At 38.5% G+C, this 26,739-nt stretch overlaps 1 protein-coding gene across 1 annotated transcript in view; it reads right to left on the bottom strand.

The window, feature by feature from the left end:
- The window catches only part of Zfyve9 (zinc finger, FYVE domain containing 9), an 80,664-nt gene that overhangs the window by 14,639 nt on the left and 39,286 nt on the right, over positions 1-26,739 (bottom strand). Inside the window, exons 7-13 of the mRNA XM_013022193.1 lie at positions 26,122-26,131; positions 24,474-24,596; positions 22,159-22,314; positions 14,855-15,079; positions 13,176-13,258; positions 9,666-9,770; positions 6,690-6,696 (exon numbers count right to left, since the gene is read on the bottom strand). Coding sequence (XP_012877647.1) covers positions 6,690-6,696; positions 9,666-9,770; positions 13,176-13,258; positions 14,855-15,079; positions 22,159-22,314; positions 24,474-24,596; positions 26,122-26,131 — 709 coding nt within the window. The remainder of the gene's footprint in view (positions 1-6,689; positions 6,697-9,665; positions 9,771-13,175; positions 13,259-14,854; positions 15,080-22,158; positions 22,315-24,473; positions 24,597-26,121; positions 26,132-26,739) is intronic.

The raw sequence follows: 26,739 nt of genomic DNA, 5'->3' as shown, positions 1-26,739 counted from the left end.
TAAGCCCCATGATCAAAACAAAACAGTCTCACAGACTTTCCTACCCAGGCTGGCTTTGAACCATCATCTCAGCCTCCTGAGTAGCTAGGATTATAGGCATGAGCCACCAGCACCTAGCTGAATAGAATTTATTTATATATTTTAGATACCATTTGACTGAAATGGAACATTATGGACTTATCTACTTTACTTTTGATATTGAAAAAATATATATATACTTTATATATATATGTATATGTGTGTATGTATATATATATATATAATGCCTCTACTAAATGACTGACTTAAAAATACATTGAGATCCTATTGCACTGGTTATCATTTCAGTATGATGCCCAATGGAAGCCATGGGAGCAGACATGCCTGACTTTGTCATAACACTAGAGGTCAATATAGTTCTTCTACATTAAGTATGATGTCAGCTGTAAATAAACTGTCAGCAGGCAAATCTAAATGAAAACTTAAATTGGCTCTATCATACTAAGTTCCCTTTCTGTTCTTACCTGGTTGTGAATTTATTAATATATTAATATTGTAATGAAGAGAAGCAAGGAGAATCAAGTAAAAAAAAACAAAAAAATACTTCAATGTATTGCTGGGCATTGATGGCTCATAACTGCAATCCTAGCTATTCAGAAGGATGAGATGTGAGGTTCATGGTTCAAAACCAGCCAGATAGGGTTAGGAAGGTGGCTCAGTGATAGAGTGCTTACCTTGCATGTGTGAGGCCCTGGGTTCGATTCCTCAGCACCACATAAAGAAAAAGCCAGGGCTGGGCACCAGTGGCTCACGCCTGTAATCCTAGCTACTCAGGAGGCTGAGATCTGAGGATCACGTTCAAAGCCAGCCCGGGCAGGAAAGTCCGTGAGACTCTTATCTCCAATAAACCACTAGAAAACTGGAAGTGGAGCTATGGCTCAAGCGGTAGAGTGCTGGCCTTGCGCTGAAGAGCGTAAGGACAGCACTCAGGCCCAGAGTTCAAACCCCACGACTGACCCCCCCCAAAAAAAAAGAAAAAGCTAGAAGTGGCGCTGTAGCTCAAATGGTAGAACACTAGCCTTGAGCTGAAGAGCTGAGGGACAGTGCCCAGGCCCAGAGTTCAGCCCCCATGACTGACCAAAAACAACAACAACAAAAAAAAACCCCAGCCAGATATGAATATCTGTGAGACTTCAATTTAGCAAGCATACACACAAAAAAGCCAGAAGTGGAACTGTGTTTCAAGTGGTAGAGTGTTAACTTTGAGCAAAAATGCACAGGGACAGTGCTCAGTCTCTGAGTTCAAGCCCCAGACTGACCCACAATAAAATTATTTCTTCAATGTATATTCTACAAACATAAGTAAAGTAAGGGAAGGGAAGGGGGTAGGTTGAAAGGCACAAGTGAGAATGTGGCAATGGGGAGACAATGATCAAGATGCACTGTGTTCATCAACTACTTTGTGGAATGGCAACTCCTTTGTACAACTATTTAAAGACAATAAAATATATTTAAAATACATTAAGAATCTACTATATGTCTACAGACATACATATACACACATTCTACATGTCTATCTATAGACCTATTATTTGTCTACTAGAGAAATGTTTCATAAATAAAGTGTCGAACCATGTAATTTTAGGAGATACATTGAAGCAAAACATTATTTGTGGTCAAATAAATTTGTGAAAAGATAGACACTATCCTCTTGGAAAATGAGAACAGTTATCGGCTTGTCAAAAGGTCTGAGAAGCCCTGTGGCAAAGAACTATTTAAGCTTATTTATCCAGGGCTTTTCTTTTTTTTTTTGGGTCCAGTCGTGGGGCCTGAACTCAGGGCCTGGGTGCTGTCCCTCAGCTCTTCAGCTCAAGGCTAGCACTCTACCACTTGAGCCACAGCGCCACTTCCGGCTTTCTGGTGGTTTATTGGAGATAAGAGTCTCACGGACTTTTCCTGCCCGGGCTGGCTTTGAACTGCGATCCTCAGATCTTAGCCTCCTAAGTAGCTAGGATTACAGGAGTGAGCCACCGGCATTTGGCTTCACTGTTTCTTAATTTTACTTACTTTTTGTCTTCAAATAAACCAGTTACTAATATTTTTTCGGTACAAGGGTTTGATCTCAGGGTTTTGAACTTGTTAAACAAGGTCACTCTACCATTTTGGCCACTGCCTCAGCCCTACTGTTGTTGTTGCTTTCTTGTTTTCCAGGTAGGGTCTTACGCTTTTGTCCAGGACGGCCCTCTTTGTGCATAGTTCTCCTGCTGATGGCCTCTTGGACATCTGCAACCACAGGTGTACACCACCATGCATGCCCATGTGACTTACTGAGTGAGATGGAAGTCTTCCTGACTTTTATCATAATTCAAGACCTTATAACACCTTTTCTAGACATAATCTTAACAATCTGGTTTTCTGACAATCCTGATTAGTTCTGATTCATTCAATATTTCCACACTTATCCAAGTACAGGTCTAATATATCACATTTTTTCCACCTTGTCCTTCACTAACAATCATGGCTTTCCTTATGCACTAATCTCATTATACCAGTTTTCCTAACTTGCCTCCCTTCTACGGTGTCCTTATATGCAGGACTACTTCTGATGCCCTATCATTTACCATGGCTGAGCTCTTGCACATCTAATTATTTAGCCTCTCTTTTCTTCTCCCAAATCCAAGCTCCTGAAAAAGCTGGCCCTTAAATCACGACTCGGTAAATACACCAAGTCCTGCATAAAGGTTTCTTTTTGAGCCCAATCAATCGTTAACATGACCACTCTCTTCTTTTTGGGGGACAATTCTGAGATTTGAACTTAGGGCCTCACACATTCAGCTTGCTTGCATAGCCAATCCTTTTTACCAGTTGAACTACACCTCCTGCCCTATTTTTTGCTTTTTTTTGAGACAAAGTCTTAGGAACTTTTCTGCCCAGGTTAGCTCTGATCCATGATTCTCTGGATCTCAGCCTCATGAATAGGAGAATTACAGACAGAAGCCACTAACAGTGGTCATCATTCACTTCTTCAGTGCTATTGCAAATTCTCTGTATTTTTAATATGCTATTACCTTCAATTAGCTTTGGATAAGGATTAATAGCAAGGATCTAACTACAAAGCCTACATCTGAATCTAGCTGGTAATTAACTCTGTATGCCCTTGGGCAATTTATTAACACCTCTATGTCCCAGTTTTCTCTTTTGTAAAATGGGATAAGAAAAACAACTATTTCAGGCTGGGCTTGGTGACTCATGCCTGTAATGCCAAATCAGGAAAAGATTGCTTTTTTTTTGGGCCGGGGGGGGGGGGGGGGGGGGGGGGGGGGGGGAATTGGAGAGGAGAGAAGAGGGGGCAGAGGGCATCTCAGTCCTGTCATGGAGCCTGTACTCTGGGCCTGGGCGCTGTCCCTCAGCTCTTCAGCTCAAGGCTAACGCTCTAACACTTGAGCTACAATGCCACTTCCGGCTTTTTTCTTTTTCGCTTATATGGTGCTGAAGAATGGAACCCAGGGCCTCAGGCCTGCAAGGTAAGCGCTCTACCACTGAGCCACCTTCCCAGCCCTTGCTTTTTCTTTTTAAGGGAAGCCCTGGACAAAAAGTTAGCAAAACCCCCATGTCAACATATAGGGTAAATGAAATCAGACAGGTGTGGTAGTGTGGCCTATGGTCCAGCACTGAGGTAGGCGTAGGTGAGAAGCACAGTCTGAGGCTGAAGTGAGAAGAAACCTTCTGAGACTCTATTTGAAAAATAACTAAAACAAAAGAAAAGGGCTAGGGTGTGGTTACAGTGATAAGAGTAAGTGCAAAGCCCTAGGTTCAAACCCAGGTCCTGCAAGGGAGAGGTAACTATAAGAGAAGTGCTTTGGAGGGCTGGGAAGGTGGCTCAGTGGTAGAGCACTTGCCTTGCATGCCTGAGGCCCTGGGTTCGATTCCTCAGCACCACATAAGCAACAAGAAAAAAAAAAGCTGGAAGTGGTGCTGTGGCTCAAGTGGTAGAGCGCTAGCCTTGAGCTGAAGAGCTGAGGGACAGCATCCTGGCCCAGAGTTCAGGCCCCACGACCGACCCCCCCCCCCAAAAAAAAATGTTTATTGGTAGAGTGCTTGCCTTGCATACATAACGCCCTGGGTTCGATTCCTCAGCACCACATAAGCAGAAAAAGCTGGAAATGGCACTGTGGTTCAAGTGGTAGAGCACTAGCCTTGAGCTGAAGAGCTGAGGGACAGTGCCCAGGCCTAGAGTTCAGGTCCCACGACCGGACCCAAAAAAAAAACAAACAAAAAAAACCCCTGTTACAATGATATGTGCTATGAGAAAAAATAAAACATGGAATGTGAGAAGTGCGGGTGAGTACAATTTCAAATAGCATGGACAGGCAAAAGCAGAAGAAAGCCATAGGTTTATCTAAGAAGACCCTATTGGAATTTAGGACAGCTGGTACAGTACCCTAGCGTGGCAACTGCACAGTATGCCTGGCATTTTCAAGACACATTAGGGACAGTGTGCCTGAAGCTGAGTAACTGAGAAGGAAGAACAAGAAATAAGGTCAGAGAGGTAATGGGCTAAGAAATTCAAATTACTATCCTAAGAAAATGAGGAGGTAAGCTGACTTCTGAGGTACATTTATGTTGAAAATATATTTGAATATATTGAATGCAGACTGCCTTGTATCCCCTTTTCACTCCATTAACATGCTACAAACTATTGAATGATTTCAGATAATTGAAAATGTGTAATAAATTACTCTATAATTCCATTTGAAGGACTGTAGCACTCTATGTTACAGACAGTAAGAATGCTTCTAAGTGGTACCAAGAGAAATCATTTGAAGAAACTCTCTTAAACTCTGCACCTATTATACAAAAAACTTCAATGAAAACTTTTTTTTTTTTTTTTGTGGGTCCTAGGGCTTGAACTCTTCAGCTCAAGGCTAGAATGCTACCACTTTGAGCCAAAGCACCACTTCCTGTTTTCTGGTAGTTAAATGGAGATAGAGTCTCATAGACTTTCCTGTCTGGGCTGGCTTTGAATTGTGATCCTCAGATCTCAGCCTCTTGAGAAGCTAGAATTACAGGTGTGAGCCCCCGGCACCTGGCACGTGTTATTTTCTAAAAACAAACTTCAAATAGGAGCTAGGTAGAGTGCTCACCTAGAATAAACTAGGTCCTGACTGGTTTGATGTCCAGCACCAAAAAACAATACAAGAAAAAAATAGTATAGATGACTTCAGTTTGGGTTGGAACAAAAATCCTTAGAGGGTTCTGAGCAGAGTAGTGATATGCTGTGACAGGTTTTTTTTTCAATTTTTTGTTTATTGTTATTATAAAGGTGATATACAGGGGTTGCAATTACATAAGTCAGGGTAAAAAGTATATTTCTTTTTGGACAGTGTCATCCCTCCCTTTCTTCCCTCCCGCAATGACGCTTTTAACAGCATCCGTTGGGCTGCTGTGTTGAGAAAAGAGACAAGAATGCTAACAGGAAGATCAGACAGGAGGCTAAGGAGCCTATCACACAAATCCAGGTCAGGGACCAGAATGGTCCAGGGACGAAGACACAGTTGGATTTTGGATATTTTGGGGGATAGGTGGAGCTGGCAGAAACTTCCTAAGCAGCTGGATTATCTACCAGGGAATGAGAGAAAGAAGGTTCAAAGATCCCTCCCTCAAGGGCTGAGCATTTAGCTCTAGAGCTCTTGCCTTGCATGCCTGGGCCCCTAGGTCTGACCCTCAGCAAAAAAAGATAACTCCAAAGTTTTCTGATGAATAACTGGAAGGATGAAGGAATGCATGGAATAACACACTTAGACAGACGTTCAAGAGGTCACAGTAAACTTGCTAGCCTGAGATGATCTGCTAGTAGAGCTGTCACATGGGCAGTATCATAGTTAAGTCTATAAATCAGGGGAGAGACTTGGGCTGAAAGTGAGTATTTGGAAGCCATCAGCAAAGAGACTCTATTTAAAGCTACAGCACGAGATCACCAAGGAAATGGATAGAGACAAATAAGACATAAGGCTGAGCCTTTGGATTCTCCAAAATGAGCAAGAAATAAGGTAAAAAAAATGTGGATGCACAGAGACAGAAATTGATTTCTGAGAGAGAAAGGTTGATGGTGGAGTCCAGGACATTTTGTGATGCTTGATATAAAGACAGTAAGATTAAATTGATGGTCACAAGATTAAAAGTGGCAATAAGGTTGTGAATTCTGAAAGGAAAGCTGTGAGTTTGGGTAGAAGCTCAGTGTTCCAGAGTCATTGTTTATTACTGTCAGTGGCCATACACAAATTACAGAAGTATAGTAACATAGGTCTCTTTCTTAGGGATCCTTTCATTTGAATTTATATCTATGGTTAAATACTATCTTTCACATATAAACTAGGAATAACTGTAAAAATAATCAATACTACCTCCTTCCTGCATTGGAAGGACTTTGGACTCTTTTTATTCCTTCCAAATGGAATAAACTATCAGGAACTATTGGAGAAGGCTTTTTCTCTAAAAGAAATCTATTCCTTGAAGGCCAAAAAACAAACATTTTTCAAACAGATTTGAGTGCCATCTGCTCTCGCTAGTGATACAAGGAACCTATGAAATTATGCTTTTGTAATTTCACACTTCTCTGAAGATTATGTGTACTTTTGAATTAAAATAAACCAAAACTCCTATTTTAGGATCAGAGTGGGAAAGAAGCTCAAGAGGCCATTCAGACTAACTTCCAATCTAAATCACACAAGATGGAGAATTGTATAAATGTCTGATTTCATAGATTCTTTGATTATATCACAACCAATATAAACTCTGTTCCTGTCTTTTTGGTTTTGAATAAAGGCTAACAAAACTTTATTCCTTTTTTTCTCATTTATTTTATTTTATGTTTTTTGCCAGTCTTGAGGTCTGAACTCTGCCTGAATTCCTTTTGCTCAAGACTAACACTTTACCACTAAAGCCACAGAGCCATTTCGGATTTTTCTGTGATTTAATTGGAGATAAGATGCTCACAGATTTTCTTGTCCAGGCTGGCTTTGAACCATTATCCTCGGCTCTCAGCATCCTGATTTACTTTGATTATAGAATGAACCACCAGTGCTCAGCTAACTTTGTTCCTTTCTATATGAGATTTTGATAGATGAATTCTTTGATTATATTTCTGAAGTCTGAATGTCTGCCACATTATCAGAAAAAAAATGGGAGTTTTCTCAGGTAAATAGAAAAATAATTAACAAAATGTACATATTTAAAGCATAAATTTCCATAAATTTTGACCTATCAAAATAGTACTTAAAATCACCTGTAGAAGTTCTGTGTGCCTCACTGTAATCTCAGCACTTCTAGGCATATATCCAAAGGAAAGTAAATCAATAGATAAAAAAGGTATCTAAATTCCCCTGTTTGGGCTGGAAATGTGGCTCAGCAGTAGAGTGCTTGTCTAGCATGCACAAAGCCCTGGGTTTGATTCCTTAATTACCACATAATGAGAAAAAGCCACAAGTGGCTCTATGGCTCAAGTGATAGAGTGCGAGCCTTGAGCAAAAGAAGCTCAGGGACAGTGCCCAGTCCCTGAGTTCAAGCCCCAGGACTGGCAAAAATAAATAAATAAATTCCCCTGTTTATTGTAGCTCTGTTCACAATGGCTAAAATGAGGAATCAGCTAAGTTGCTCAACAACCAATGAATGGATACAGAAAACATTTATATATATGTATGTATACATAGTCCATATATATAAATATGTATTATATATAATATATACATGTACATTTATGTAAGAATACATGTATAATACTCCATGTATAATATTCTGTGGTATATATGTGTATATATACATATGCATATACACAGTAAACATTGTTTGAAAATAGTAGAGAAGAGAATGGAAGGGAGCAATGGGAATATGATAGATGCGTGAATTTTTTTAAAATATACTGTGTGCATATATGGAAAGATTACAAATATACATTAACTCATTTTTTTTTTTTTTGTCAGTCGTGGGGCCAGAACTCTGGGCCTGGGCACTGTCCCTCAGCTTTTCAGTTCAAGGCAAGAGCTCTACTACTTGAGCCATAGCGCCACTTCCAGCTTTTTCTGCTTATGTGGTGCTGAGGAATCGAACCCAGGGCCTCATGCATGCAAGGTAAAGCGCTCTACCACTGAGCCACCTTCCCAGCTCCATTAACTCAATTTTTTTAACAAACAATGCTGAAGGTATCACAATATCTGACTTCAAATTACACTCAGAGACAAAACAGTATGATGCTCACAGCCAAATAGACCAGTGGAAGAGAATAGAAGATCTAGAAATGAATCCACATAGCAGTAGCCATCTGATTTTTGACAAATGAGACAAAAACATACATTGGACTAATGACAGCCATTTCAACAAATGATGTAAGGAAACCTGGATATCCATATGTAGAAGACTGAAACTAGAACTCTGTCACACCCTTACTAAAATTGATTCAAATTAATCAAAGACCTTAATGAAGACTTGAAATATTGAAACATGAAAGCATAGGGGAAATACTAGAATATATAGGCATAAGAAACAACTTCATGAATAGGACTCAAATGCTCAGCAAGTAGGAGCAAGAATTGACAAATGGGCTTATATCAAATTAAAAAGCTTTTGCACATAAAAGGAAAAAGCTTCTGATTATCAAGAGATAATCACAGAATGGAAGAAAATCTTTGCAAACTATTAATTGGACAAAGGATTAATATTCAGATTATATAAACAACCAAAGAACAAATAGTTCAATTAATAAGTAGCAGTCAAATTGAATAGAAAGTTCTCAAAAGAGATTTTAAAAAACCAGCTGCTAAATACACCAAGAAATGTTTAACATTCTTAGTCATAAAGGAAATGCAAGTCAAAACTAAACTGAGATTCTATGCCTAGAAGGCCAGTCATCAATAAAATAGGTAACAATGCAGAGAAAAAGGAATCCTTATATACTATTAGTGGGAATGTAAATTAGTGCAGCCACTATTAGAAAAATTGTGGAGAGTCTTCAAGAAACTAAAAATAGAACTACGATATGATCCTGCTGCTATATGTGCATGTATTCAAAGGAACGTAAATCACCATGTAAGAGAGATACCTGTACAAGCATGCTTATAGCAGCACTATTTACAATAGCCAGAAGAGAAAAGTAGCCTAAGTGCTCAACAACAAATGATTGGTTAAAGAAAATGAAGTTCATAAATACAATGGAATATTATTTATCCACAAAGAAGAGTGAAATTATGTCATTTGCAGGAAAATGTTTAGAACTAGAGATCATCATGTTAAGCAAGACTAGCCAAACACAAAGTCAAATTTTGGATATTTTCATATGTGGAATCTCAACCTAAAAATAATAATGTGACATAACTGTAACAAGGGGACTAGTTGGAGAGGGAATCAGCAGATGGGGAAAGAGGCAAAGAACAGGGTGATGAGAAGTATGTGTGTGAATATTATAAAAGTACATTATGTATGTGTATGAAAACAGTATAGTGAAACTCATGAGTTTAATTAATGTATATTCTATGCATGCTATAAAAGTCCTTGTGTAAAATCAATTTATACTAATAAAAATTTTAAAGTTAGATATTTGAAGAAATATAGTAAAATGTATATGTAATCCTGTACTTTTCACATTCATTCACATTTTTCAACTAGGAAGAATTTTCTTTCATAGCAAATCTTACCTCATTGTATCTGTTGCTGGGTATTTTGATGCTTGTTTTCCGAACTTCCATGTCAACTACCAACCCTTGAACTACTGGCAAAGTATACTGGTAATTTCTGAAGTCCTGAGCAAAAACAGATTTAAGTAGAATAAGGAATTCATCAATAGCAAGGTTTGATTTATAGGAATGAAACTAAAACAAAGGGAAAAGCATGCCAATATTGAACAACTATTTTATTTAAGCAATAAGAAAATGTATAATGCAATGCTACTGCATATATTATAACTCTCTAAGACTGTAAACACTTATTGGGAAGTAAACCAAATAATTTCCTATACTTGTTCTACTTGACATTAAACAAATACTTGAATGCTTTATCATCACTTAACTTTTTTTTTTTTTTTTTTGCCAGTCGTGGAGCCTGAACTTTGGGCCTGGGCGCTGTCCCTCAGCTCTTCAGCTCAAGGCTAGCACTCTACCACTACAGCCAGAGGGTCACTTCTGACCTTTTCTGCTTATGTGGTACTGAGGAATCGAACCCAGGGCTTCATGCACGCAAGGCAAGCACTCTAACCACTAAGCCACCTTCCTAGCCCCTCACTTAACATTTTTTATATTTCTCTTGTTCACTGTTTTTAAGGTAAACTCCAATGGGATAAGGACTCTCACTTGATTTAATCTTCTTATTCTGTAAAGTCTGGACTCTAGAAAATGTAAGTGCCTATCCCGTATTCAATATGGCTGAAGCCAAAGGAGCAATAGCGGCTGGAGTCAAGGCCAAAGTGATTGTATACATCTAAGTTTTCATAGGTTACCACAAAGCCTTTTTAGGGAGGAGATGGGAGACAAGGTGTTTCTAGATAACCCAGGCTGGCCCCCATCTTGTAATCTTAGGCAGCTAAGCCTTCCAAGTTCTGACATTACAAATATCCACCAGAACACTAATTATCACAAAGACTTTCAATTTTGAAGCTTCTGCCCTGTTTTCATAGATCTGACTTCCCTATAAACAATAGCGGTGAGTAAGTATAAGCAAAAGTAGAGGATATAAACACAATAAAAATAATCTAGGTAGGGCTGGGAAGTTGGCTCAGTGGTAGAGTGCTTGCTTTGCATGCTTAAGGCCCTGGGTTCGATTCCTCAGCACCACATAAGCAGAAAAAAAAAGCCGGAAGTGGTGCTGTGGCTCAAGAGGTAGAGTGCTAGCCTTGAGCTGTAGAGCTGAGGAATAGCACCCAGGCCAAGAGTTCAGGCCCCACAACCGGACCAAAAAAATAAATAAATAATCTAGGTAGGCTGGGCATCAGTGGCTCATACCTGTAATCCTAACTACCCCGGAAGCTAAGATCTGAGGATTGCAGTTCAAAGCTAGCCCAAGCAGAAAAGCCCCAGAGACACTTATTCTCCAGTTAACTGTCAAAAAGCTGGAAATGGAGATTTGGCTCAAGTGGTAGAGCACTAGCTTCAAGCTTCAGGGACAGTGCACAGGCCCCCTGAGTTCAAGTTGCAGGACCAGCACAAACACACACATACACACACACACACACACATACATGTACACGCACACACACAAAAAAGTAATAGTTCAAAAGATGATAAGGAATTGTCTGAGTCTAGATATGTTAAAAGAACACTGACAAACCATTGAATTGGATATGGAATGTGAACAAAGGACAAAAAGTTTTAAATCATTCTACATCTTATTATCAGTGCTACTTTAACAATATTTAGTGAGATGTAGAAAGTGACAGGAAGAGTTGGGTGTACCTAAGTACCTCACCTATGTTACTTGCAAAAAGCTCAACAATGTTGGCAGAAGCACAAAAATATTCATCACAACACAAAGTAAAATCACAATGTCTGGTATTCAGTAAAAAATAGCAACTATGCAAAGTAGCAGGAAAACAAAACTTGAAATGAGAATTAAAAAAAAATCAACCCAAGGACACTGAGATAGAATTGACACAAGATGTCAGAATTACCAACTGGGATATGGTAATAGTTATTATAAATGTATTCTAAATGTTCAAAAGATAAGTCAAGGAATGGGATTGAGCCCAAGTAGTAGAGTGCCTGCCTAGTAAATGTGTGGCCCGAAGTTCAAACCCCAGTTTCCTTTTTTTAAAAAAGACAATTGAAAGCATACATTATTTAAAATGACCCAAGACAGGTGTGGTGGTACATGCCTGTAATCCCACATACTTGAGAGGTTGAAGAAGTACTGCAAGTTGTTTAAGGCCAATGTGGGCTAAATAGGGAGACCAAGAAACCACTAAAAATAATTTTTAAGTCAGGCACCGGTGGCTCATGCCTGTAATCCTAGCTACTCAGGAGGTTGAGATCTGAGGATCATGGTTCAAAGCCAGCCTGGGCGCAGAAAGTCCCTGAAACTTTTATCTCCAATTAACTACCAGAAAACTGGAAGTGGTGCTATGGCTCAAGTGGTAGAGTGCTAGCCTTGAGCAAAAGAAGCTCAGCGACAGTGCCCAGGCCCTGAGTTCAAGCCCCATGACCAACAAAAATAAAAAAGATAAAACCAACAACTCTATTAGCTTGATGACATCAGTCTGTCTAGGCCAAGTTACTTACATATATACATCATATTTTATATATACATACATATATATATACACACACTCTTACACACAAACATAAATATATGTATGTTTGTTTAGAATATACATATATGAAGACAGACACAGAGAGACAGACTAGTTAGTTATTACCAAGGAATTCTTGGAAGTAAAAGTATAATAGGGGCTTCATAATAAGTACTCCAGATATCAGGAATTGACCTTAGTCTGGTAGCAGAGACCTTTTGAAATCAAAGCCAACCAATGTCTTGTTCAAAAGAATCGAAGCCTGCATATGTGCAGAGGAGACATGAGAAAGGGGGAAAATGAAATTTAAATCCTACTCCATACATCTCCATTAGAAGAGAGTGGAAATCTAATGGCATAAATATTTGAGCACAACCACTGACCAATTTTGGAATTGTGAGCTATACAGGCAGAGGGAATTCCATGCCTTAAGATGGTATCAAGGGGCTGGGAATGTAGCTTAGTGGTAGAGTGCTTGCCTGACATGCATGAAGCCCTGGGTTTGATTCCTTAGTACCACATAAACAGAAAAAGCCAGAAGTGGCACTGTGGCTCAAGTGGTAGAGTTCAAGCCCCAGGACTGACAAAAAAAGGGAAAAAAAGAAAGAAAAGAATACAAAAGAAAAGAAAGAGAGAGAGAAAGAAAGAAAAATGGTATCAAGGTAAAATGTTAGGTAACTTATTTTTACAGTGTTTCTAGTCCTCACAATACTCCTTCAAGGTTCACTTCTATAAGTAAGTGTGTAATTGGAGTTAGAATCTTTTACTCTTTTATCCAGAATTCTTTATGTTTTCCCAAAACTATGTATGTCTTGTTCTCTCTGGCCTACATTTTTACCTTCTTGAAACACTAAGAGGCATGCTGCCAAAATAATAAAATCATTTTGCTTTCTTCTTATATAAGAACAACAAAAAATGCTCAACTTACTGCAAGAAGATTCATGATGGTATGCCCCGTCTCCCCAAATAATGGCTTCCGAAATCTGACACTGAACAGTGGGCAAGGATAAACTGTGGAATGAGAAATGATCAGACTAAGTTTGGCAGCTTAAAATTCTAGGAAGAGACATATAATGGCTGGTAAAATTTTCATGATTTATGGCTCATCAGAATATATAAAATTTGGGGCTCAGAAAGCATTTAGCATGGTAGCAGACAAATCTTGAGCAGAAAGTTTTCATGATTGACCACAATAAATCTTTTGATGCAACTGTTTCAAAATTGACTTATGAAGCAATCTTGTCCAAACTGGACTGATATGATCCCGGAAATAAACATCTCCCAATTCTCCTGTTCTCTACTTTATACCCCCTAAGCAGACCTTCATTAGAATAGTCAAATACCAGGCTATTCTCTCAGGCTTTTACAGTTTGAAATGCTGGCACAAGTCATGCTTCCTCTGCATGAGATCCTGCCCTTTCCTACTTCCTTTACAGAGTTCAGTAAGAGGCATCTTTGTCCAAGAGATATTTCTTTTTTAATTTCCACATTCTTTGTCAAGTAGATCCCACCTTAGAATTCCTAAAGTAGATCCCACCTTAGAATTCCTAAGCCCATACTGTAAATATGGGTTTTTAATACAACATACCATTTTAACCATAATTTCTGTATGTTTTCCTTATGAAGATTACTATAGATCTATAATCCTGTATCATGATATTTGATAGGCCTTGATTAAATTCTTATTGTGTGAATAAATTACTGAATAAAAGGATAATGTTGATTACCTTGAAAACATATAGTTTACTGTTTTAGGGCTTATAGTGTTTCATTTGACCTTAAGGCAAGTATTAACATCTCCAGTTAGGGGCAGGGAATGTGGCTTAGTGGTAGAGTGCTTGCCTAGCATGCATGATACTCTAGGTTCAATGCCTCAGTACCACATAAATAATAAATACAATTAATAAAAGGAAAAATACATAATTAAAATCTCCAGTTTACAAACAAAAACAACACAACAACAACAACAAAAACCCTGACAATCTTGAGAAACTGACAATTGGAAAACTCAAGTGACTTGATCGAAGTTATAAAGCTAGTAAACGGTGGAATCGAGAATGCAAATGATCTGATTCTAGATCATGTCACTTTCAAGTAGGTGAAGATATAAAGTTTAAAGTAAAGCTTGAATTTAACCTTTAATTAAAAACACCTCAAACTTAGTTGCATTGCTATAACAATGAGCAAAGAAGCCTACCTTACCAACTGGGAGTGATCTTTATGCAACTAGTTTCCAGTATCTGTTAAGTAATTTTCATAGCTATTTTTAACCAAGTGACAATGAATAAGCTCACCAGATAATATAGATATAAAAATTCATGTCCAAATTATTATTTCTGAAGATCATGGTTTTTATTGAATGAACCATAAACTAAGTTTAAAATGTAGTAAATACCATCAATTTCTTTTTTTCAAATCTTCCCAAAAAACTAAGACCTAGCCAGAATAAGTGGTGACACTGGCCATATGTGGTCTAGTTATTTCAAATGATTCTATCTGCTGAATTGTATCAAGCAGGGCCAATGCAGACAGCACTCTGAGCATCTCAAAGCTATAATCATCATGCCTTGTTCATATGACTCAGAAGAAAGCATTTTTACTACTTACGTCGATATTCTGCTCCAAGTCTCAACATTAGTCGAATGGGAAACACTTTAGCCCAAGGAGTTTCCCATTTCTGGATAAGAATCCCAAACAAGTAAGGTGGGGTTGGAAGTACTAGGTCCTGACGCGACTGGTAGGTAGATGTCACATACAAAAATCCACCATGCTCTTTACTGCCAAGGAAACTCTGGCTGAAGAAAGAATGTCCTAAGTTGCCCACAACATTTCCTAAAACAGAAAACATATTTATTTACTTATTTACTTAAATTTTTATTGTTATTATAAAGGGGATGTACAGAGAGGCTACAGTTACATGAGCCAGGTAATGACTACATTTCTTTTTGGACAATGTCACCCCTTCCCTTGCTCTCTCCCAGTGTTTCTCTCCTATCTCCACCCACAAATCGTATAGTTCATTTTCAACAGGGTAGCTAGTGAGTACTGCTGCTGCATTTGTTTATCCTTTGTCCCTCCATTAAAAAGTGTATGTAAGCCGGGCGCTGGTGGCTCACGCCTGTAATCCTAGCTACTCAGGAGGCTGAGATCTGAGGATCGCGGTTCAAAGCCAGCCCGGGCAGGAGTGACCGTGAGACTCCTATCTCGTGGCGCTGTAGCTCAAGTGGTAGAGCGCTTGCCTTGAGCTGAAGAGCTGAGGGACAGCGCCCAGGCCCAGAGTTCAAGCCCCATGACCGACAAAAAAAAAAAAAAAGTGTATTTAAATCATTCTCTTTTTTTCTTGGTATTGTTTAATTGTATTTTCTAGTAGGCATCACAGAATTAGAGGTAGAGTTGCTGTTACTTTGGTGATCAGAGCCCCAAATTCATCACTGATACTTTACTGTCCTGCTAAATCCTACAATTTTAAGAGATAATTAGAAATATTCCAAGCTGTGCATTGATAGCTAATGTCTATTGTAATCCTAGCTACTCAGAAGGCAGAAATCTGAGGAGTGAGGTTTGAAGATACCACAGGCAGGAAAGTTCATGAGACTCTTATCTTCAATTAACCACCAAATAAAGCTGGACACGAACTTGTGGCTCAAGTGGCAGAGCACTGTGGCCTTGAGAAAAAAAAAAAAAGCTCAAGGACAGAGCCTGGGCCCTGAGTTCAAGCCCCAGGACTGGCAAAAAACAAAACAAAAAGGAGGAAGGGAGTGAGGGAGGGCGGGAGAGAGAGGGAGAGGAGAAAAGGAGAGGGAGGGAGAGTTGGAGGGACAGGGGGGGGAGAGAGAGAGAAATATTCCATACCAATGTAAAAGTCAAAGGAGTTTGCCAGGGGAAAGGAAGGATATAAAATTAAAGAAGGAAGATTTTCTTCCTCCATAATGGAAGTTCCATGTAGTATTCCTTTAAAGCACTAGTATATGCTATGATTTGAAAATAGCCTCTAAAAAATGTGTTGGAAACTTAATCCCTAATACAACAGCATTAAGAGGTAGAACTTAAGTTAACAGACCATGAGAACAGAGTGAGTGGATAGTGTTATCATTGGAGTCGGTTTACACTAAAAGGAGACATATAGTCCCTTCTTTTGCATTGTATTGGCCCGTTCACTATGAGAAGGCATATCAAGGATGCTCTCTCCAGATGCTAGCACTGCCCTAACCATATTAGACTTCTCGGCCTTCAGAAATGTGAAAAATAACTTTATGTTCACTATAAATTACCTACTCTGTGGTACACTATTACAGGAGCACAAAATGAACTAAGATATAGCATATAACTCAGAGGTAGAAAGAAATGTTCCTTGGAATTCAAGGTGTTCATTTAATATTCCTTTGGGATTCTGCCATTAGGGCCTAGAACCAATTACAGGTAACTTTTATCTTTCTGCTTCTCATACCTAACAAACATCTTCCTATTCACTCTTCATTATGTCTCCTTATGTTACTGTATATATCTTTTATTCTTTAAGCATTTATTTCCTTTTACAAAATTGTAGATCATTATCTAGTAAGTGATTTAATTTCTATTATCACCAATCACCTCATCTATAGACAAGTAACATTCCACAGGTTTAAATCTTAACAAAAAAAAAATCCCTAGCACAAAAGTTGACAAAGAAAACAAAAACTGCAAGAATCATTAAGGCTCTTGAATCAATAAAGATGTTCTATAGTAATTTAAATTGGTACTTTATGATGAGAACATTCAATAGAATGGATCCATTGAATTATATGTGTCTTCCATGTCAAAGGACAAAAATTTACTATGAAACTGTTAACTAGCTTTTACTAGAGTTCTAGAATTGAGTATCACTTCATCCTATAAAACAGAATAAATGTTCCAAAGAAAAGGAGAAAAGATAGGAAAGGACTGGGGAAAACTGGAACAGATTAAAAAGCAGATTGGTCATCTCAAAGTTATTCTTCTTGTAAAATTTAAAGCAGAAGGATCTCCCTCATCATGCCATCCAAAACTCTTTTCACTCTATTGATTTTTCAGAAGATCAGATTAACAACTTAAGTTTTGACTTGATGATATAGGACTTCAGCATGAATGTCTACATTTTGGTTTGGTCTGACAGGGCTCCAATGATGGCATGTGGGATACAGAAACTGGACTCATTATATTTGCATCCTGAGTGTTACAGTTTGGATACGAAGTGTCAGCTTCAAAGATTCATATGTTACAAGCTTAGTCCCCAGATGGCAGTGCTATTGAGAGGGGACTGGATCATAAGGGCTCAGCCTTCATTAATGGATTAAAGCCATTCAGTCCCCAGTCTCTTCCTCAGTCTCCTCTCAGCTTCCTGGCCACCAGCTGGTGAACAGCTTAGCTGTTCACACATGCTCCCTTCCATGATACTCTGCCTCACCATGGTTCAGAGACAACAAGAGACAAATGATCACGGGAACAAACCCTTAAGACCATGAGACAAAAGAAATCTTTCCTCTCTTGATTCTGTCAAGTCTTTGTCACAACAATGAAAAACTGACTAACACATGGGACATCTGGTAGAGGGTAAACTGCCAGCAGAACTCTTTTCCTTCTGCTAGCACTGTCTGGGAAGATGGAGAACAGAGGAAGTGAGCCACAATTACAGAGGAGGGTGGGAGGAGTCAATCCTAATGGCTCAATCACTTCTCTTACTTAGACACCAGCTAGACTATATAAATTCTTTTTTATACAAGTTGTTCTGCATTTATCTCTAATTCTGCTTCAATTCTAATGTTTGTGAGCTCAAAGTTGCTTAAAGAAATACGAGTTCTAATGATTCAGGTATCTGAAAGACTTGAAATGGATTATAGGTACAACCTGATCATAGTTCAAGTATGCTCCTACTTTGACTCCTGAATGCAAGGATTACAGAAACGCACTACTATGCACAGTGAGCATGTTAGAGATGGCTTATTAGAAGCCATTTCATCCTCATTGGAATACAGTCCTATATCTATCTATCTTTGTTTTTGGTGCCAGTCCTGGGGCTTGAACTCAGGGCCTAGGCACTGTCCCTGAGTTTCTTTTGCTCAAACTAGTACTCTACTACTTGAGACACAGCTTGACTTTCAGATTTTTTTTTTGTGGGGGAGGGGAGATCGTTTATTGGAGATAAGAGTCTTAAGGACTTTTCCTGGGCAGGCTGGCTTCAAACTGTGAGCCTTAGATATCTGCCTTCTAGGTAGCTAGGATCACAGAAGTGAGCCACCAGTGCTTGGCTAAAAATATTTTCTTATATGCTTAAAACTAGACAAATCATCACTCACTTGCCTGATTTTTTATTTTTTTATTTTTTTTTGTCAGTCATGGGACTTGTACTTTGGGCCTGGATACTGTACCTCAGCTTTTTAGCTCAAGGCTATTGCTCTACCACTTGGTTAACTGGAGATAAGAGTCTCACAGACTTTTCTGCCTGGGTTAGCTTTGAACTGCGATCCTCAGCTCTCAGCCTCCTGAGTAGCTAGGATTACAGGCATGAGCCACTGACGCCCAGCTGCCTGATATTTTAAATACTCTATTATGTTCTCATAATTTTTCTATCATTCATGTATATTCCTTGAAAGGCTATAGTTTTAAGAATAACCTGCCTTTTAATAAATCCATAGGTTCACATAGGTTAATGTAGGTGAACACAGGCTAAAATACATCAGGAGGTTGATCTATAATTTTCTTCTTGTTATTGTGTCCTTACTCAACTTCGTATCTGAGTAATAACTGTCTTCATAGGAAGAGTCTGATAGTGCTCATTTCTTTTCTATTTTGTGGAATAATTTGAGAAGGACTCCATTAAAGGTCTAGTAGAGTTCAACAATGAATGCATCCAGTTCTGAGCTCTTTGTTGGGAGACTATTATTGCTTCAATTTCATTGCTCATTGTAGATCTGATTAGGTTCCTCTCAGATAAATCTCAGTGAGTCACAGATGTTTCCTCAAGATTTTTCAATTTATTGTAGCAAAAGTTTCAAAATATTGTATCACAATTTTGTGCATTTCATTGGTATCTTCTATAATATATCCTCTTTCATCTTTTATTTTATTCATTTGTATCATCTGTTTCTTTTGGTTGGTTTGGCAAAGGGTATGTCTATCTGAAAATAATTAATTTTTTGCTTCATTTATTCCTTTTTTTTTTGGTTGGTCATGGAGCTTGAACTCTGGGTCTGGGCTCTGTCCCTCCCTCAGCTCTTCAGCTTAAGGGGAGCACTCTATCATTTAAGCCACAGCACCACTTCCAGGTCTCTGGTAGTTAATTGGAGGTAAGAGTCTCACAGACTTTCCTGTCCAGGCAGGCTTTGAACATTGATCCTCAGATCTCAGTCTCTTGAGTAGCTAGGCATGAGACACCATGCCCTACTTCATTTATTCTTTTAGTCCCCATTAATTTCTCCTATTTTATTGATTCTTTCCATCTGATAATTTTGGATTTGGCTTGATTTTGTTTAAGAGGTCAGAGTAACCCAAGGCTATTTGATTATTCTCTAATTTTTATTTTGTTTGTTTTCAGTCCTGGACTTGAACTCAGGGCCTGGGCTCTGTCCTTGAGCTATTTTTGCACAAGGATAGTGCTCTACTACTTTCAACCACAGCGCCACTTCTGGTTTTCTGGTTGTTAACTACAGGTAAGAGTCTCATCAACCTTCCTGTCCAGGCTGGCTTTGGACTGCAATCCTTAGTTCTTAGACTCTCCACTAGTTAGGATTACAGGCATGAGCCACTGGCACTTGGCTTCTGATTTTTTTTCTTTTTTTTTTGGTCGGTCATGGGGCTTGAACTCTGGACTTGGGCACTGCCCCTCAGCTCTTCAGCTCAAGGCGAGTGCTCTACCGCTTGAGCCACAGTGCCACTTCCTTCTGATTTTTTTAAAATATAGGCATTTATAAATTTCTTTCTTAGAATTGTCTTTCTTTTTTTGGGGGGTTCGGTCGTGGGGCCTGAACTCTGGGCCTGGGCGCTGTCCCTCAGCTCTTCAGCTCAAGGCTAGCACTCTACCACTTGAGCCACAGAGCCACTTCTGGCTTTTTTCTTTTTGCTTATGTGGTGCTGAGGAATCGAACCCAGGGCCTCAGGCATGCAAGACAAGCACTTTACCACTGAGCCACCTTCCCAGCCCCAGAATTGTCTTTCTTGTATCCCACAAGTTAAGGTATTCTGTATTTTCATTTCATTTGATTTTAGTAATTTGAAATTTTCTTTCCCGATTTCTTCAATGACACATTGATCATTCTAAAGTTCAAACCTCCTTGTGTTTATAAAGTTTCTATAGTTTTTCTTATTATTAAGTTCAATTTAATTCCCTTATTATCCGGTAACATACAAGAAACCATTTTAATTAGTTTGTATTATTAAGATTACCTTTATGGCCCAATATAACTTATTTCAGAAAAGCATCAATAGATTGCAAATATGTGTATGCACAACTGTTAGAATACTCTGTAAATGTCTGTTAGGTTTATTTTCTGTACAGTGCAGCATTCTTTTTTTTTTTTTAATAGTACCAGGTTTTGAACTCTGGGCCTCTTGCTTGCTAGATGAGTACTCTACCACTAAGCCAAAGTTCCAGCCCTTTTTTGTACTATTTTTTGGGGAATAGAGTTTCACTTTTTGACCAGGCACATGCCTGGACCACAATCCTTTTTTTGGGGGGGATCAGTCATGGGGCTTGAACTCTGGGCCTGGGCGCTGTCCCTCAGCTCTTCAGCTCAAGGCGAGCACTCTACCACTTGAGCCCCAGGGCCACTTCTGGTTTTCTGGTGGTTAGTTGGAGATAAGAGTCTCACGGACTTTCCTGCCTGGGCTGGCATTGAACCGCGATCCTCAGATCTCAGTCTCCTGAGTAGCTAGGATTACAGGCATGAGCCACTATCACCCAGCTCACAATGTTCTTATTCCAGCTAGTGGAATGACAAATGTGTTCTAAAACACTTAGCGTTTTCTACTGAGATAGAATCTTGAAGACTTTTTTTTTTTGGCAAGATTACCTAGAATCATGATGCTCCTAATCTCAGCCTCCCATGAAGTCTGGATTAGAGGTATGAGCTACCATGTTGGGCTACTGTGTAATAAGATTTGTTGGTATTGATTTTGGTTTTGATCAATCTAGTGATGAGTAATATATTAAAGTAGGTGGATTTTTAATGCCAAATAATAAGCTGAAACTTTAGTATTTGTATACCTAGCCTTCTCCAATTTCTTTTTTTTTTTTTTTTTGTCGGTCGTGGGGCTTGAACTCTGGGCCTGGGCGCTGTCCCTCAGCTCTTCAGCTAAAGGCAAGTGCTCTACCACTTGAGCTACAGCACCACTTCCGGTTTTCTGGTGGTTTATTGGAGATAGGAGTCTCACAGCCTTTCTTGCCCGGGCTGGCTTTGAACTGTGATCCTCAGATCTCAGCCTCCTGAGTAGCTAGGATTACAGGCATGAGCCACCAGCGCCCGGCGCCTTCTCCAATTTCTAATAGCTATTCCTTCACATCTTATAGTTAATAATGTATTTTGATAAGATAAAGTTGTCTACATTGTTTTTGATATGTGAATCCAATACTGATTACACTGTGATTATATAAGCACTGACAACTGAAGCTTATAAAGTATGATTGTTACTTCCTACTACCAATATCAAGTTGTGATCCTTAAGCTAGTCAAAGGAAAATATTCTTTTATCAAGGTCAGTAGACTCTATTACAACTTAGATTCTAGCCTTTGTAATAATGAAAACCATACAGGGAAAGTATTAAAATGTATAATTTCTTCATACCATTGATATCAAAGTCCAATGCTACACTTCTAAATCTAATCCGATTACTATATATCTCAATTCAACAATTTTTATCATTTATCAAGGATGCAGATCAAGTCAGAATGCATTCCTACCTGCCAGGGCATCTCGATAAAGCTGCACAAAGTGATTAAAGATGTCCTTTGGCAAACACTTTTCATCAGGTAGACACTGGAGCAGAATGACTATCTCCGATTGACCCACTGCATGCATTCCCTTGGTTGTGAAACACCAGCACTTCCTGTTCACATCTATGAGTGAAATAAAATTACAAAGATATTATTCTCAATGTTTACTCTTTAAAAAAGATGCACACATGGTAAGATATAGAAAAAGATCATATAAGTCTGTATAATTCAACTGTGAACTGTCATTACATTGTCAAAGAATCATTGTGAGAAATAAATTATGTCAATCCTCTGGCTCTTTTTTAACCACATATAAATAAAAGGAAAGTAAAAGAAATGATCATGAAAGAAAACACACTTAAATCTTAAACTTATTATTAAAATATAAAATCAGCAAAAGAAACATTTTAGCAAAACCAAAATATACCATAATGATTAAAGGATATAATCCTCCCCATTTATTTATTTTTTTTAAAAAAACAACACTTTAGCAAAGTAAATAATCACTTATGGAAGAACAGAAACAATAAAAGCCAATACTAAGCTGGATGCAAGTGGCTTATGCCTGTAAGCCTAGATACTCAGGAGGCTGAAATCTGAGGATCCCAATTCAAAGCCAGCCCAGGGAAGGAAAGTCCATGAAACTCTTATCTCCAATTAACCATCAAAAACTCAGAAGTAGAACTGTGGCTCAAGTGGTAGAGCATGGACTTGAGTAGAAAATATTTAGAGACAGTGTCCAGACCCTAAGTTCAAGCCCAGAACCAGCACACACACACAAAAAAAGCCAATACCACATCTCTGGCTTCAGGTTATAGCCTAAAGAAAACACATATTTTTTATGTACTAGCTAGTTTAATTGAAGTGTTTTGGGAGAAAATACTAAATTACCAGCAACATGACTTTACTCAGCTTCATGATATAAAATGTGGTGAAAAGGATGACTTTCCTAGACTACTGACTTCAACTTCTTTAATTAAAGTCTAGGAAGAGTCTAAAAGTACAAGTCATGTGCTAATCAAAAATAAATTTGAGGGGATAGGTGAGTTTGGAAAGGCTGGAGGAAAATGATGAAAGGGGTGGTATACACCAAGATGCATTGTACTCATAAACTGACAACACCTTTGTACAACTGCTTAACAGGAATAAAAGAAAAATTTAAAAATAAATAGTGGGGCTGGGTGCCAGTGGCTCACAACTCTAATTCTAGCTACTCAGGAGGTTGAGATCTAAGGATCATGGTTCAAAGCTAGCCTGGGCAGAAGAGTCTGAGAGACTCCTATCTCCAATTAACTACCACAAAACTGTAAGTGGCCCTGTGGCTCAAGTGGTAGAGCATTTGCCTTGAGCTGAAAAGCTCAGGGACAGTGCCCAGGCTCAGAGTTCAAGCCCCATGACTGACAAAACAGAAAAATAAACAAACAACAGGTTCACACCTGTAATCCTAGCTATTAAAGAAGTTGAGATCAGTGTGAGGGTCGAGGTTCAAAGCCAGCACAGGCAGGAAAGTCTTGAGACTCTCATCTCCAATTAACCACCAGAAAATCAGAATTGATACTATGGCTCAAAGTAGTAGAGCTCAGGGACAGCATTCATGCCCCAAGTTCAAGCTCCATGACCGACAAAAAAAAAAAAAAAAACAAAAACAGAAACAAAAACAACTCAGCACATAAATTGTTTGGTGCTTTTAGGTACATTATTCAGCTCTAGTTAAATCTGGTGATGAGTTTTAAATTATTAACATATATCAAGATTTTAATTCAGATTAGTTCAGGATTTATTGACTTTCATACATGGAAAATTTACTTATCTCATCTCTGTAACTAAAGGCAAGAGCTTTGATTAGTCTCACAAGTTCTCTAGAACATATCTTATTTGCTTATAAAACAGTTCCTTTGGAGTTAGGTGCTGGTGGCTCACACCTGTAATCCTAGCTACTCAGGAGGTTGATATCTGAGGATCACAGTTCAAAGACTGCTCAGGTAGGAAGGTCCATAAGACTCTTATCTCCAATAAACCACCAGAAAACAGAAGTGGCCCTGTAGCTCAAGTTACAACTTAAGCTGAAGCACTAATCTTGAGCTGAAGAGCTCAGGGACAGCACGCAGGCCTAGAGTTCAAGCCCCATGACTGACAAAAAAAAGTTTCTTTGGAATACAGTATACAGTAAGATGTAGCTCTGTACAAAAATACAGTTGTTCGATGAATCTTTGAAAACTTTATTTACTATCTCTTAGTCTGTAGAATATTCATCTTCATTAAAAAACAAATTTCTAACTTACAATTTACAATTTTAACCATTGACAACAAATTTGCATTTAAAACAAATACAAGTGGGTCAGGACCACCATCCTCCAATTGCTGCATTACTGATATCTGTGATGGTTTCTCTTCCACAGCATAATCTGTAAGGAAAGAAAACATTGTAAAAGATTAGTTAAAGAAACATAAAGGAACAAATTGACAAATAAATATGATGGAAAATGGACTGACTATTCTCAAGTAGGAGATAAGCATTTGATTTATAAACAGAATGAACACAGGCTATGATTTGAACCTGATGAATATCTCACTGGCATGTTAATAGTATCTCCTTCTATTATGAAAAGTGTCAAGTACAGTTTGGAAGATAATATGTTTATCCTATGCACACACCTTTCCCCATAGTAATTTGTATCAAATCTAAAGATATTTCTTTTTTTGTTTGTTTGTTTTTTTGGGTCCAGTCATGGGGCCTGAACTCTGGGCCTGGGCGCTGTCCCTCAGCTCTTCAGCTCAAGGCTAGCGCTCTACTACTTGAGCCACAGCGCCACTTCTGGCTTTTTTCTTTTTGCTTATGTGGTGGTGAGGAATCAAACCCAGGGCCTCTGGCATGCAAGGCATGTGCTCTACCACTGAGCCACCTTCCCAGCCCCAAGATATTTCTTTTATTTAATAAAAACTATCAACTTTTACCCAGATGCTGGTAGCTCACACCTGTAATCCTAGCTATTCAGGAGGCTGAGAGCTGAGAATCAGGGTTCTTATTTCTTATCACAGGCCCAGGCCCTAAGTTCAATCCTCAGACAAACAAAAAACTACTCTTTCGGAAGTGGCGCTGTAGCTCAAGTGGTAGAGTACTAGCCTTAAACTGAAGAGCTGAGGGACAGTGCTCAGGCCGAAAGTTCAAGCCCCACACCCAACAAAACAAACAAACAAACAAACTACTCTTTCAAAAAAACATGTTATATAATAAATGATCATTATTCAAAATAATCCAACATATTCAAAAAAAGTGATAGTACAGTAGCAGTTGTCTCTGGAAAGGATTTCAAGGGCTTGCATTCAAGAGATGCCTACTTTTTTACCCTTGGATACAGTTTTAGTACTTTTGACCACTGAAACATTAAAACATAGACTGTTTAAATGCCATCAGAGAAAAGTCTAGGAGAGATGAGAGAAGAGACCCTATGGGGGTTGGGGAGAAGATTAGGAAAGTAGGATAAAATTATGATTTCCCTGCCCCTTGTGGCCTCCACTGTAAAGCTTCGAAACACACGGAAACTGGAGAAAAGCAAAAAAAGATTAAGTAGGTTTTGCTTCTCTCAGCCATAAATGAGTTCTCTCTCAATTTAGTTTAGACAAAATACTAGTGTTGCTGTTGTTTTTTTCAAAAGTGTCTCACTTTCCACCCCTCTGTACAGTATGTTCACAAAAAAAAAAAAAAAAAAAAGTGTCCCACTTTCCCATCAAATTGAAGTCTTGTAGAATCCTGTCAGTCCAAGCACAGATTTTACTGCTTGTTTTTTGGCTAATACTGTCACTAATAAAAAGAAACAGTTCACCAAAAAAAAAATGCAATCAGAAAATATAAATATCATAGGTAACTGGTTTCATGTAATAATGTCTCTCATTTAATAGCTTAGAATATAAATCACTAAAGTAAATTACTAATTAGATTCTGAACATGAGCAAATAAATACTTGATATTGTGAATGAAATTTTTCCTCTTTAATCTCTGAACTTTATTCAGCCACCTTATTTTGAACGATGTGGTCCTCTCAGCTAAAAGCCAAAATCAGGAATAATAACCACTGTATCAGATACTTCCTTATATGATTCTTAGACAGGTTTAAAAAATAATATAGGGGGGCTGGGAATGTAGCTTGGTGATACAGTGCTTGCCTAGCATGCATGAAGCCCTGAGTTTGATTCCTCAGTACCACTAAACAGAAAAAGCCAGAAATGGTGCTGTGGCTCAAGTGTTAAAGTGCTAGCTTTGAACAAAAAAAGCTCAGGGACAGTGCCCAGGCCTTGAGTTCAAGTTCCAGGACTGGCAAAAAAAAATCTAGGGGCAAGTTTCAGAGAGGATATATGACTTGTCCACTAAATAATACTGTACAATAGTATTGGGAGTAAAATATGCATTTGTTCAACTATTAAGTCATTTTCTTCCCACTATTTTGTAGCAAAATAAAAAGGTTCAAAGTATAAAAAATGAACATTTATAACACAGTAAACAAACTATATTTTCTTTTTTGTCGGTCGTGGGGCTTGAACTCTGGGCCT

Source organism: Dipodomys ordii, unplaced genomic scaffold (genome assembly GCF_000151885.1).
Source record: "Dipodomys ordii isolate 6190 unplaced genomic scaffold, Dord_2.0 Scaffold61, whole genome shotgun sequence".
NCBI classification, from domain to species: Eukaryota; Metazoa; Chordata; class Mammalia; order Rodentia; family Heteromyidae; genus Dipodomys; species Dipodomys ordii.
This window is presented reverse-complemented; position numbering and strand designations above follow the sequence as displayed.